Genomic DNA, 14,781 nt, shown 5'->3' on the forward strand with positions numbered 1-14,781 from the left:
AACCACCTGGGGGTGGCCGCAAGCCACCCCAGGGGTGGGCAAACCACCCCATAAGGGTTGGGGGGGTGGCCACCCTTCAATTTTTTTATTTATTTTTTTTTAGATTTAACTTTTAAAATTAATATTTTAATCAGGTAAAACGGGGAGTTTTGAGTGGCCCTAATGGGTGTTAAAAAATTTTAACGGTAGAGAGTTTCTTGTAGTTCCGATTGACCCAAGGACTAAATTTCTGAAAGAAAAAAAATACCTAGGGAGTTTTTAATAAAGGCACGTTGACCTAAGGAGTTTATATCTAAATTCTCTTATTTAAAATATTTTTTCTTGTCACCAACTATAGATTTACACGTTGACCTAAGGAGTTTATATCTAAATTCTCTTATTTAAAATATTTTTTCTTGTCACCAACTATAGATTTACTGGAAGCTAAATATAATACATGTGATGAAAATTTTATTAGCAAAATGATTAGCAAGTGTGATATGAATAATAGTTTTCAAGTATAAATAATTTATTTATTATTTGCTAGAAGCAATAATTAGTGAATGCCAACTTGAAGTTTTAAGACACTCATTACCTCAAATGCAGATAGCGGATAATATCTGCATTTCTTATCCGCATTAACCGCGCGGATGCGAATAGTAATCACATAATGTGGATGCGAATGCGGATGCGGTTATCAAAAACCATTATTCGCATTTTGCGGATGCGAATATTGCTATTATCCACATCCGCATCCGCATTTTCACCCCTAATTAAAAGTATACAATAAGCAAAATGAATAATAATCTACAAAAAAACTGACTCGAATGCTAGATGAAATCAAGGCTGTGCAGTTTGCCTAAAATTTTTAGGCAGTCCAGAGCACAACAACCCAACTCATTAGCTATCCCCTTAAAATCAACCAACTTCTCGTAGGCCCTGGTCCGTTCATCCTGCAATATTTAACAAGTAGAATCAGCACGAGTAGAAAACCAGAAATTCTGCAAGATTACGTGTGGTTGGCCATCCATATCAAGACAATGAGAGCAGTGAAACAGAAAATTCTTACAAAGATCAATTGCTGTCCATTAGAAAATGCATATGTAACTTCAGTCACAGGATGACAATTCGGTGTAAATGGAAAACAGTTGAGAAAAAGTGAATATGTCCTCAAAACAAACTTGTTGATCAACTTTGGATCGATATCATCCAACAAATGATGGACCTGAAAACCAAAAATAAGGCATCATTAAAGAGAGGACATCATAGACCATCAAGTTAGCATAAGAACTAGAAGAATGACTAACTATGAGAACCATTAGAACAAAGCCAAACAAGCAGCTAAGTAATTTTGAACAAAATTGGTGAACTGAACAAAGCATGGTCTGCAGAAAAAAAAAATGAAGATTAGAAAATATGGTAAAAGTGTTGTAGCAAATATGGTTTGATGTGATACTCTTGATTGATATAGTTTTGGCCTAGTTACTCACTACTAAAAGTACTTTTTAGGCCTAGTAAATTTTCCAAATCCTTAGGGATCACATCAAAAGCTACTAGAACATACATTAACTAATTTTCTCCTATCAACCACTTGTCGGTACTTGAGGAGAACAATATAAACAGATGAATAAAGATATTAAATTATTAGATACATTCTACCTCTAGAAGATTGGTTAATTGGTTGATTAAATTTGAACAGATCCATAAAAAATACCAAGTCAGCGACCATGTCGTACTATTGTTAGAACGTAGTAACAGAACCAAATTCAGAGGATTTAGTTGCAATTCTAGAAGCTACAACACCAAGGAATGGCCTCTTGGTAGGAAAAAAAAAAATTATAGGAATTGTATATTGAAAGAGATACATTATGGATGTATCATGAGAAACCAAAACATCCATTGTAAAATAAATAGCCTTCACTTACATTGTTTATGTCCATAAGTAAATTTGGAGATAATAGTCTCTCATTTCCATAGAGAATATTTTGGAGGAGGGAAAGAAAGGAAGAAGAAGAATTTGAAGAAACAATTATATGGAAGGGAATAACAATGAAGGGAGAAACCCATAATGCTTGATTTGGATTCCATGGCCTTTCACAATATGTTTTATGAGCCATACTACTTTCCATATAATAAAATTGAAAAAATAATTGACTATCACTAAGAATAAACTTCATTTATTCTTAGTTTCCACAAAGAAAATACAAATAACCATTGATTCCCTGCATTTAGTTTTCAACTCTGAATGTCAACATGAATAAACTTCATTCCTTCTAGGTTTCCACAAATAAAATACAAATAACCATTGATTCCCTGCATTTAGTTTTCAACTCTGCATGTCAACATAAAGTTCATAACCATATTATAGTCTGTAAGTGATAGAAATAGATAGGATTGGTAGTGGGGAAGGATGGGGAAGGGAATAGTCACCACATGAACTCTAGATTTCCACTTTTATAGTCATCCTTATTTAACATTATCAATATTATACTCTACCTCGATATAGAGGGTTTTTTTTTTTTTTTTTTTTCTAAAAAAAAAATTCTCAATTTAACAACCGACAATTTTACAACATGCATCACCTGAGAAACATGTGTGTGTTTTTATGTGTATGTGATAGCGTTTCATAGTTTGGTAAATGGTCAAATGAAAATGGTTTCCAAATATAACTACTCGGGGATGCAATTTTAAAACAACATATAATCATGCGCTAATCACATTAATTCAAATTATCAAATAAGGTTGCAGAATTGAGACATGTATATTGGAAGGCCATGTTACCTAGGCGTGTGATAGAACTAGGGGGGAAAACCTGGTCCCGGTTTCCGGTTATTGGCCAAAACCGGCAACCGTCACTGGAGTACCCCGTTTTTTATTTTTGAAAACCGGAACTGAAAACAGGTATCCGGTTAACCGGTTATACAATAACCGGCCGATTCTAGTTGGTACCCGATTATCCGGAGCCTGCAGGGTTCTTGTTTGAGAACTAACTACTATTTCTTTAGGGTTTTAAGGCTGGGGTGGGTTGTGGGGGGTTGGGCTGGGCTAGGCTGTGGGAAGCTTTAATTTATGGGTTGGGCTGGCTGGGTTGTGAGGGGATTTATGGACTATGCTGGGCTATAAGGGGATTTATGCTTATATATCTGCAATCAAAATGTCTCTGACATGACACAGTGTATGAGATACGGTACTAAAACAAAGTAAAATTTTCCAGACGTCTATGATGTGAAGGTACGAGGTCAAATATTTAGAAGAGAAGGATGTTTATTAAGGGTATAAACTAGAATAATCTATGCCTACACCTCAAAAACTAGCTTAAATTGTAAAATTAGGCCTTATACAAAATTTGTTACCATTCGAAGCTGAAATGAGTCAAACACAAGTTTTCCCCCACTGGACATAAAATAACAAATAGAGAAATAGTTTACCTCAGAAAATGGTGGTGCTGCCGTAGGGTTCTTCTTTGCCTTTTCTGCTATAAGGACTGTAGGGTTCTTGTTTGAGAACTAACTACTATTTCTTTAGGGTTTTAAGGCTGGGCTGAGCTGGGCTGGGCTGTTGGGGGATGGGCTAGGTTGGGCTGTACGGGATTGGGTTGTGCTGGGCTGGGTTGTGTGGAGCTTTATGGGTTGGACTGGCTGGGTTGTGAGGAGATTTATGGGCTGGGCTGGGCTGGGCTGTGAGGGGATCTATGCCTATATATCTGAAATCAAAATGCCTCTGACATGAAACATTGTATGAGATACAGTACTAAAACAGAGTAAAATTTTCCAAACGTCTATGATGTGAAGGTACGAGGTCAAATATATAGAAGACAATGATGTTTATTAAGGGTATAAACTAGAATAATCTATGTCTACACCTCAAAAACCAGCTTAAATTGTAAAATCATGCATATTGCAAAACTTGTTACGATTCGAAGTTGAAATGACTCAAACACAAGCTTTCCCCAAATAGACAGAAAAACAACAGATAGAGAAAGAGTTTATCTCAGAAAATAGTGGTGTTGTCGTAGGGTTCTTCTTTGCCTTTTCTACTATAGGGGCAGTAGGGTTCTTGTTTGAGAACTAACTACTATTTCTTTAGGGTTTAAAGCTGCGCTGGGCTGTGTGGGATTGGGTTGGGCTTGGTTATGGGGGGTTAGGTTGGGTTGGGCTATAGGGAGCTTTATAGGTTGGGCTGGATGGGCTATGAGGGGATTTATGGGCTGGGCTAGGCTGTAAGGATATTTATGCCTATATATCTGCAATAAAAATGGCTCTGACATGACACATAAAAATGGCTCTGACATGACACACTGTATGAGATACAGAACTAAAACAAAGTAAAATTTTTCAGATGTCTATGATGTGAAGATGCGAGGTCAAATATATAGAAGATAATGATGTTTATGTTTATTAAGGGTATAAACTAGAATAATCTATGCCTACACCTTAAAAACCAGCTTAAATTGTAAAATCAGACATAGTACAAAACTTGTTACCATTTGAAGTTGAAAGGAGTCAAACACAAGCTTTCCCCCAATGGACAGAAAAACAACAGATAGAGAAAGAGTTTACCTCAGAAAATGGTGGTGCTGCCATAGGGTTCTTCTTTGCCTTTTTCTGGTGTAGGGGCTGTAGGGTTCTTGTTTGAGAACCAGAGGCGGACCTACGTATGTGCACTCGTCCCCCCAAAGATTTTTAAAACTCCCTCAAAACTACTAGTAACTCTACTAATACCTCTTCTAGTTCAGTTTTTGTCCCCCCAAATGACTTTTTCACCTCTTAAAGGACAGGTTGAAGCCTCCTTTAAGTCAAATCCTTTCTCATGATCATTTTACAGTGTTCACACTGCACAAAGAAGTGAAAATATTGAAAAGTCAATAAAACTATATTTATTTTCACACTCCACACGTTTGCTCAAACCTTTTGTTGTTTCATATAAAAAATATAAGCTCTGGTTGGTCTATTTTTCATAATTTTCTTCTTCCATTTATTGTATGTCTCTCGCGTCAATTTGGAATGCCGCACACCGTTTTGGGCTAGTTATAATATGTGGTTAAATAATCGTATTGTTATTTGTGTATTCTGATAGAGCAAAATAAATTAGGAATAAATGAATCCACACGCCATTTATCTTGAAAAATGGTTCATTTGATATTTGGTGTATTTAAAAAGTGGCTTCCAAAATTAAAAAATTAAAAATAAAAATTAAAAAGGTGGATTTTTAGCGAAAATTTGACTAGAGTTTGAATAGCTCATTAGACGAAGTGCATTTCAGTAAGTTATAAAATGTCTTCTTGTTTTTTCTTTTCATCCCCCCTCCCCCCCCACTCAAAGTTCTGGTTTCGCCCTTGTTGAGAACTAACTACTATTTCTTTAGGGTTTTAAGAATGGGCTAGGCTAGGTTGTTGGGGGATGGGCTGTGGGGGATTGGGCTGGGCTGGGTTGTGGGGGCTTAGGCTGGGTTGGGCTGTAGGGAGCTTTATGGGTTGGGCTGGCTGGTCTATGAGGGAATTTATGCCTATATATCTGCAATCAAAATGCCTCTGACATGACACACTGTATGAGATACAGTACTAAAATATAGTAAAATTTTCTAGACGTCTATGATGTGAAGGTAGAAGGTCAAATATATAGATGATAATGATGTTTATTAAGGGTATAAACTAGAATAATCTATTCTTACACTTCAAAAACCAGCTTAAATTGTAAAATCAAGCATAGTACAAAATTTGTTACCATTCAAAGCTAAAATGAGTCAAACACAAGCTTTCCCCCACTGGACAGAAAAATAACGGATAGAGAAAGAGTTTACCTCAGAAAATGGTGGTGCTGCCGTAGGGTTCTACTTTGCCTTTTCTATTGTAGGGGTTATAGCCTTCTGGACCTGGGTAACCCTTTTTTTTTTTTGCATTTTTTTTTAGGTATTTGACCTAATTTTTGGGCTTAATTTAACCATTTTGTGCCCATTAAAAAAAAAAAAACAATTAGCCTTAAAATGCGCTAAAATTTCATTTTAAAAGCTTATATAATACATGAGATTAAACTACATCTACATAAACTACATTAGTAGATACATGAGATAAAATGCCCTAAACAATTAGTCTATGTCTGTTTGAGTGTCTGACTGTTTGTGTTTAGAAGAAATGAAGAAGAGAAGAGAACTAGAGAAGTGATTTACGTGAACCCTAGAATAAAAAATAATAATAAATATACTAAATTCGAATATATATATATACCCGGTTACTCGGTTATAACTAGGTATTTAAAAAACCCAAAACCGGTAACTGGAACTGGGCACCTCGGTTACCAGTTTTTCCCAACCGGTTTTAAACTGGTTTCTCGGTTTTGTTTTTACACCCCCATTAAAAAGTGAGTAATATGTAAAGTTACTCAACGTATCTAATCACTAGTTTGAATTCTCTATCTCCCTTCATTTGTGTTGACATGTCAACAAAAAAAAAAAAAAAAAAATTTACACTTTGGTCACCCTCTTACCCTTCAGGAAAAAAAAAAAGAAGTAAGAGGGCAAAAGAGGTTTTTATGCAAAAGATACAACAAACAACTTTTGGTTGATTATCTTAGTTAGGGGTGTAAAAAAAAAAGGAAACCGGAACCTAAAAAACCGGAAAACTCGTTGGAAAAAACTGGTAACTGGGGTACCCGGTTCCGGTTACTGGTTTTGGGGTTTTTAAATAACAGGTTATAACCAGGTAACCGGGTATATATATATATTCGAAGTCAGTATATTTATTATTTTTTTTTAAGTCAAGGGTTCACAAAAATCGTAAATCACTTCTTTAGGTTATTTTTGACATGTTAATATTTACTATTTAGTGTTTAATCTCATAAGAATGAGATTTGTAGTTGAATCGGTTGATATATCATATATGTTGTATATGTAGATGTTTAATCTCATGTATTAGGTAAGCTTTTAAAATGTAATTTTAGGGCATTTTAAGGCTTTTTTTTTTAATTTTTAATTTTTATTATTTTTTAAATGGGCACAAAATGGTTAAATTAATTCCTAAAATTAGGCCAAATATCTAAAGTAAGCCCAAAATGCAAAAAAATTAAAAAAACAGGTTACCCAGTCCGAATAACTAGGTACCAACCGAAATCAGTCGGTTATTGAATACCCGGTTCCAGTTTTCAAAAATCAAAAATTGGATACCCCGATTTTGGTTGTCCGTTTTGGCCACTAACCGAGAACTGGGACTGAGTTTTTATCCCTAATCTTAGTGTGTTTTTAGATGAAAATGTTTTTTAGGAAAACTGATTCTCGCTATTTGGATCGTATTAAAAATGTGAAATGATATTTGTAATGAAGCATATTTTTTTTAGCTAAAATAGGCTGTCTGCAGCTTAATAGTGTGGTGTGACAAAAACATGAAGTGTGTTATGGGTTCATTCATATTTTACAATGTGTAACAAAACGTATTCATTACATTTATTTGTCTTGTTAATCAATTTTTTTTAATGTAATGGGTTCAAATCCAATCATTTACCACAAAATATGGCTTATCATTAATGCCCATGAATTGTTATCAAACATGAATTTATCATAATTTAAATGTAAATTTTGATCAAAGCAGTAGTCGTGGGATACAAAACAAAGATAATTTTCTTCCACCCTAAATTAAATTGTTTCAACCATGCTTCTTGCTCTTTTATTTCTCCTTTTGTTTTTGTATTATATATATATTTTTTTGAGTTCTTTTGGTTTTCCAAGTAGAGGGGTTTGGGCTCGAATGCTCGATGCTCTCACGTGGGCCCACGGCTCAGTTGCCTGGCAAGCACTATCCCCTACTGTTGTCTAATAACACAGGTTCGAAATTGGGAGGGAAGAGAGAGAGAGAGAGAGAGAGAGAGAGGGGCATGAGTGGGCATGGCGAACCTGTCGAGCCTGGTACACGAGCTACGAGAGCGCATAGCTGCGACCTCGTCGACTCCTACACACATCGGAGACGACGTCGCTTTGGAGACCAGATTCCGCGCCGTCCTCCCCAACCTCCTCCACGCCTACGTCGTCCCCTCTCCCTCCGGTACCCTCTCACTCCCGACTTTTCTTGTCTCTGTTTGGTTCCCGAGAAAATGAATAAAAGAAAGGAAAACGAATGTCATTTCCATCAACTCGAAAGTGTCTGCTTCACTATTTGAGCTAATTAGTTGAAACTTAGCGAATGTTCCAAAAAGAAGGGATTTTAGTTTAATTTTATTTTTTATTTGCCGCGGATGAGAGAGAAGTTATAGCTGTATTGAAGCTCATCGCTCACACTGCTAGGAATTTTATTATTTTAGTTGAAACTGAGCAGATGTTAGAAGAAAAAAAAAACAGATACAAAATTTTAATTTGATCTTTTTTTACTTGCAGCGAATGAGAGTGAAGTTATAGCTGTGATGAATCTAATCTCTTGCACTACAAGGAGTTTTAGTTGAAACTGAGCAAATGTACAACAAATAAAAATGAAAAGAAAGTTTATTTTTGTGTAAAAGATTTAAATTCTAGGTTGAAGATTTTAATATAATTTTTAAACTTCTTATTATTTTGCAGTGAATGAGAGAATTTTTAGCTACATTGAATCTAATCCCTCACATTGCTAATAATTTTAGTTGAAACTGAGAAAATATGCAAAGAAAAAGAAAAAAAGGAGAGAGACAGTGAGAGAATGAGAAACAAGGTTTTGTGTAAAAGATTCAAATTCAAGGTTGAATATTTTAATTTAATTTTAATTTATTTGCAGCCAATGAGAGAGAAGTTATAGCTGTATTGAAGCTAATCTCCCACACTGCAAGGAATTTTCCTGGAGTCTTTTACCATGGGAAGGCTAGCGCAGTTTTACCTGTGGTCGGTCGAGTACTGCCTTTCTTTGCGGAACCTGCCTTTCGGTTAGTAAATTTTGTGAAGTTTTGGCTGTTTGGTGTAGAACTTTTATAATGTTACTTTGTGTATTGCTCATTCTTTTTGAATTCATGATTTCAGCTTTCGACATGGAGTAATTTTCGAGACCATTGGATCCCTTTTATCCTTGCTTCGTAGTGGAGCACGAGATGCGTACCGACAATTTTTCGTTGATTCCATGTTAGTTGTTGAAGGTATTAAAAAGTTCTTTTTGAACCTTTTTTTTTAATCCTAATAAAGATGCTAGTAGGAATGCTCCTTTTACTTGTTTTATGGGTCTTAATTGGTTTTGTGGTATGTGTCTCCCATATTGATCTAATCATATGATAGTCTGGATTGAACATTTGCTAGGCATTAAAATTGCCAAAAGTATATAACAAAGATAATTTATTTGCCTTTCTCGTCATACAGATCTTTTGTACGTGGCTTTGCTCTCTGCTGACAGTTCAAATATCACAGAATCGACTTGTTTGAATTTAAAGTGTTTCTGTGAGTCCTTTACGGGAATTTTTAGTGATCCTGATCATCTCGGAGATCTTCCGGAAAGTAATAAACCAACTGATGGCATTGGAATTATGATTAATCTTACGGGAAAAAGGAGGTGGCGACCTTTTGTGACCTGGATCATTAAGCTTCTCAGTCGATGCTTAACTGAAGGAACTTTGTATGTTGAAGGACTAATCCATGGGCCATTTGTTTCTTCTGCATGTTCTCTTATATGTTATGGTGACGCTGATTTGCAAATGGTAGGTGGCAAGAGCTATGAATTCTTTCTGTTAGTATATCATTCAACTTGTGAGCTTGTTGATGCTATTGTTGGTCTAATATTGTCTCATTTTGTTTATATATGTGATTCATGGTATCCTTATAATACACTTGCCTGATAATTGAAATTCTGTGGAAGGCATGTTTTGACTTTGCACGCAACATTGGATCAGTGATAAATTATGATATTCTTTCATATCAAAACTTAATCCAGTCAATATCCACCATATTAAGCGAGGACAAAGAGGGGCTTCCTGTATTCAGGTATGTGCTCAGATGTTTGAAACTTGTTCTTGGCTGGTAGAACTCTTATCATTAAGCTTTAATGTTGCATGTGAAATCACTTAAATGGATGAAACTCTAAGTCAATATTTTGCTTTTATAACATTTATGATACTGTATATAGGAGTTAATATTCTTTATGATTGTCTTAATTGCTTTGCCATGGTTGATATATTTTGCTTTTGTAGGAGGTCAAATTTATTCAAATTGTTACTATCTCAATGGTTGGACTCTAATGGTTATATAAACTAGAACTGGTATATCTAATTGTCTGGTAGGCCATTCAGCTACCAGTATATTCTTGTAATGTTGATATTCTGCTGCATTGGATTGTTTTTCTTGTTCTCCTAGAAACATTTTATGTATCTGTCAAATATGGCTGCTAGAAATCAGCTGTTTTTGACTATTCTTTTTATTGATAAGTTTTGACTATTCTTTCTAGTCTTGAGAAATATTACTTTCCATGTGATCTTTTTGGAAGAGGATGAAAGGAGTTATTCAAACTGTATTATTTGCTTAGTTTCCCCTAGTTCCCTAATGTTAGGCTTACATTGCAGAAATATGGCTTATGATTCGTCCCTGGGTGGTTGCCTTCATGCACTACACTCTAGGTGTGCTGATGATGTTGTCAAGCTAACAGCTGCAGATTTAGTCAGTGTTTTTCTTCAGTCACTGTGGAGAACCAAAAGCCAGGAGCTTAAGGTTAACTTTGAAAAATGTTGTTATTAGTCAAGCTTAGTTATTCTTGTGAGGCATTTTTCTTATTTTTGGGTACCTGATAAATCTGAGGGATTGAATTGTTTCGGGAGACTTAATAATAATTTCTAATTCTAGACTTATGTTTTTATCCAGGTTGCATTGTGTAATGCGTACATCAGGATTGCTAAAATTTGCCCCCCTCATGTCTGGAGGCCAGAATCTCTTATTCGTGCACTTTGTTTTCCAGAACCGTGCTTTCTACTGATAGATTGCTTTCGAGTAGCTTTGTCAATTCTTGGTCTTGATAGTGTTGGGGGGAGAGCAACAAATTGTAGTGCTCTAGATTTATTAACGTCAAGTGATAAATCAATTGAAAACTTGAGGGTTGGAGAAAAGAGGCCTATTTCAGATGTGGATACTTTCAAGGTCAAACGTCAGAAGTTAGATAATGAAATTACGGCATCTGATGCTAATGTTCAGGTGCAGAGCAAGCACACTTGCATAGTTACTCGTGAAAGAGAAGACAAATATGCAAATGATATGCATGAATCACTTCTTTCGTTTGTTAAGTATCTTAACTCTCCTGATGCTGGAACTGATACTTTAAGTCCACATGTTGCATTGACGGCTCTTAGCATGCTTTGCATTGCCTTCTCTAGATTCCCAGATACCAATCTGTCAATCTTCATTTTTCAACAGATGTATGCATGGATTCCCAGGATATGCGAGCTGGTAGGTAGGCTTAAATGAGCAAACTCTTCTCATAAACTCACTACAGTTTACCCTATTATTAACTGAGATTTACATCACATAGGCAAAGCAAGAGAATTCAATGACGCGTGAAGTTTCCATTTACCTGGAGGGAATTCACAGCATATTGCTTTTGCAAAGTAAGGCAACAAACTTAACCTTCATCAAGGCTGCACCAACCTTGTTTGTATTGTATATATTATCTTGGTTCTAGTTCTTAAAAATTCTTAATTTTGATGACAGTTTCTAAATATCTCTTAGATGAAGGAAGTGAACTTCTTTTAATTTTACCATTTGCTGCTTTCTAGTATATGTGCTGTTAACAAAGGCTTTACTGAGCTCATAATTTGCACGTGCTCAAAAAGTTGATCATAAAAAGGTTGAAATCATGAAATGCATTTCATCAAACAATGCTGATGTGCTTTGACAATAGATCTTATACAAAAACTTGAGAGTAAGATATGTATAAAATTTGATAGTTCTCTTCTATAGGTTTTGGAGTGAGAAGACTATTTACTGCTGTGAAAATTTCAGATCTTCTCTTCCATTTACTGCCCATCCTCTGGAAATTTGCTACATGTTTCTACTTTGCTGCTATTCTGTCATCTGTGACTTAATGCCAACTATATATTCTCTACAAGGTACCCCGCTTATGGAGAACAAGCTTTTCAAAATTACAGATAATAGTGCAGACCTTTTATCTATGGTACTAAAGCTTCCCTGGTCTCATTCTCTTTTGATTACTGAACCTCAAAATACATGGAAAACAAAATGTATATCAGTTCAAGTTGCATCCAAGCTTGGTTCTAGCTTAAAAACTGAAATTGGTCTTGAAGTCTTGGATTTGAGTCTTCGTGATGAAGTTGAAGAAGTTAGACTTGAAGCTGTCGTTTCTATGCCAGTGATTGTCTTCTGGTCTGGTCTCGGTGTACTGACACATATATTCAGAAGGGTGGAGTAAGTGAACTGTTGAAGTTATTTATTTGACCTGTTTTTGTTATTACATGTTTTTCATATATGATCAGTATATGTTTGATTGCTTTTGTCATTTCTTGACTGTGAGTCACAAGACTTGGGATAGATTAAGGAGATCACACAATGTGAAGTTTTTGGCTGAAGGCTTCATTGACGGAATTGTATTCATTCATGACATGTTTCTTCTTTCTTGAAACTTTTTTTTGTTCTTTTTTCTTTTTGTCCATAAAATTGAACAACATAACTAGTATACTGTTGACTGACTGGGAAAGTAGAACCAAGAAGGAATGCTTAAATTTCTACAAGCTTAATTTACTCAAACTAAGAATAAGCTTTTTAAGGCTGAACATTATTAACTTAGGAATAAGAATTATGCTACAAGTTAACTTAGGAATAAGAATTATGCTACAAGTTAGGGGTGATTAGGTCAAGAGTATGCATATATGCACAAGAGTCAGACCCCAAGGTGGTTGGGTTTTATACTACCGATGGATGCATTAACATGGAAACAATGGCATACTAAAGTGAAAGGAATGAAATGTGTTAAATCACAATTTATCATAAAAGGTTTAACCAATGGGAAACGATAAATTTAATCATTTATTTAATATTCTAACACTTTTTTTTTTTTTTTTTTACTTGTGGGCTCAAACTCCCCCTCAACAAATGAGGTTCAACACGTTAAATATTTAATTGAAATGAGAGGTAAATTACGAAGACAAGGTTTGAGTTCAGGACCTTTGCTCTGATGTCCCTTAAACCACCACTTGTCTTGAAAGCTTAAGAATAATTAGATATCACTTGGAATATTGCACGTGTGCCGGAGTTTGAGAGAGTGTTAAAGTATAAATTAAATTGTTAAATTCAATATTTCCTATTAGCTTAAGCTTTTAAGATAAATGATAATTTATCATGTTATCAGAGCAAAGATCATGAGCTTGAACCTGACTTTGTAATTCACCCCTCATTTCACTTAATATTCCACGTGTTGGGCCTCACTTGTTGAGAGGAAGTTTGAGCCCACATGTGTGGGATGTGTTAAAGTGAAAATTAAATAATTAAATTTACTATTTTCTATCAGGTTAAGTTTTTGAAATAAGTGGCGATTGAATAAAATATATCTATTTGGATACACATACATATATAGGAGTGTGTGCAGGTTGATCTCATTTGATAATTTGTCAGTATACTTAAGTTGACATGTAAATAAGTTTTGAACAACTTCTAATAATTCATTGTCTGAATCTTTTGCAGTCCATATTGATACCTTAGGAATTTATGGTGATAATCAGTCTACCCAAAGAGTTTGCATTAAATCTTCTTGTCTTGTATGGATGGAGTGACTATCATATAGTGAACAAGATGTAGGTCCCATAAGTCATGGTTCTTGTGATGATTAGGATTGGAATGAGCTGAATACAATTAATTATGCAGCTGTTCTAGCTTGGCTTATTTGAAATTCTCCATTTAAGTGGCATGTCCTTTTCTGTTCTTGTACATTGTAGCTCACATTATTCAGGCCTGGCCAGGTTCACTTGTCAAGTGCACAATGTAGTTTTCATGTCTTGATTGGTTGTACATTAGTTTTATGAAAGTCAAGTTAATAAGAAGTAGCTGGTGCTAGTAAGAGACTTGATATTGTAGATTGTGATGCTTATATGCTTAGATAAAGGAACTAGATTTAGTTTTGGCTGCATAAAAGGCACGTTTGTATCTCATGCACTAATTTTTTCTGTTTAGACAGAGATTTGATATTGGCATCTTGAAAATCCTTCGTACAAGTACTAAATCGGTTTTTTTATTTTTTATTTTTTATTGAAATCATTTGTAGGCAAGGATCACCTTCCATATAATTTTTTTGGATGTTTTTGTTAGAGGGATTTAGGGTTTGCATGGAAAGAGAAGAAAGAAGAGGCTGTATGTTTTTTTCACGTAGCCTTCTCCTCTCATACTTCATATATATAACTAAGGTAACATTGAGTACAAAGACCAAAATACCCCATATAATATATTAACCCTAATATGCTCATCTAACACTCCCCCTCAAGCTGGAGCATATATATCATATAAGCCCAGCTTGGAACAAATAAACTCTAACTTCTTTCGACACAAGGACTTTGTAAACATATCAGCTAGTTGATCTCCAGACTTCACAAATGGTGTAGATATATCTCTGCTGAGTATCTTATCTCGAACAAAGTGGCAATCGACCTCAATATGCTTAGTTCTTTCATGAAAAACGGAGTTAGATGCAATATGTATAGCGGCTTGATTATCACAAAATAACGGGATAGGAGTAGGAGCGGTGAATCCAATCTCCTGTAGGAAATGTTGTAACCACGTCAATTCACTAGCAGTATTAGACGTAGCCCTGTATTCTGCCTCATCACTCAACCGTGCCACCACCGTCTGTTTCTTACTTTTCCAAGTCACCAGATTACCACC

The 14,781-nt window shown here is 35.2% G+C and overlaps 1 protein-coding gene across 3 annotated transcripts in view; it reads left to right on the plus strand.

The window, feature by feature from the left end:
- The first annotated feature begins 7,758 nt into the window (after positions 1-7,758).
- Positions 7,759-14,781, plus strand: part of LOC132177468 (serine/threonine-protein kinase ATR) — a 29,182-nt gene continuing 22,159 nt past the window's right edge. For 2 of the 3 annotated variants that reach the window (XM_059589807.1, XM_059589815.1), the window contains exons 1-9: positions 7,759-8,008; positions 8,708-8,852; positions 8,947-9,059; positions 9,277-9,611; positions 9,770-9,894; positions 10,470-10,614; positions 10,765-11,343; positions 11,426-11,501; positions 12,003-12,318. In XM_059589807.1, the coding sequence (XP_059445790.1) occupies positions 7,852-8,008; positions 8,708-8,852; positions 8,947-9,059; positions 9,277-9,611; positions 9,770-9,894; positions 10,470-10,614; positions 10,765-11,343; positions 11,426-11,501; positions 12,003-12,318 (1,991 nt within the window). In that variant the 5' untranslated portion in view covers positions 7,759-7,851. Of the gene's footprint in view, positions 8,009-8,707; positions 8,853-8,946; positions 9,060-9,276; positions 9,612-9,769; positions 9,895-10,469; positions 10,615-10,764; positions 11,344-11,425; positions 11,502-12,002; positions 12,319-14,781 lie in introns of those variants that run through there. The other variant, XM_059589824.1, reaches the window with a different exon arrangement.

This window comes from Corylus avellana, chromosome ca1 (genome assembly GCF_901000735.1).
Source record: "Corylus avellana chromosome ca1, CavTom2PMs-1.0".
NCBI lineage: Eukaryota > Viridiplantae > Streptophyta > Magnoliopsida > Fagales > Betulaceae > Corylus > Corylus avellana.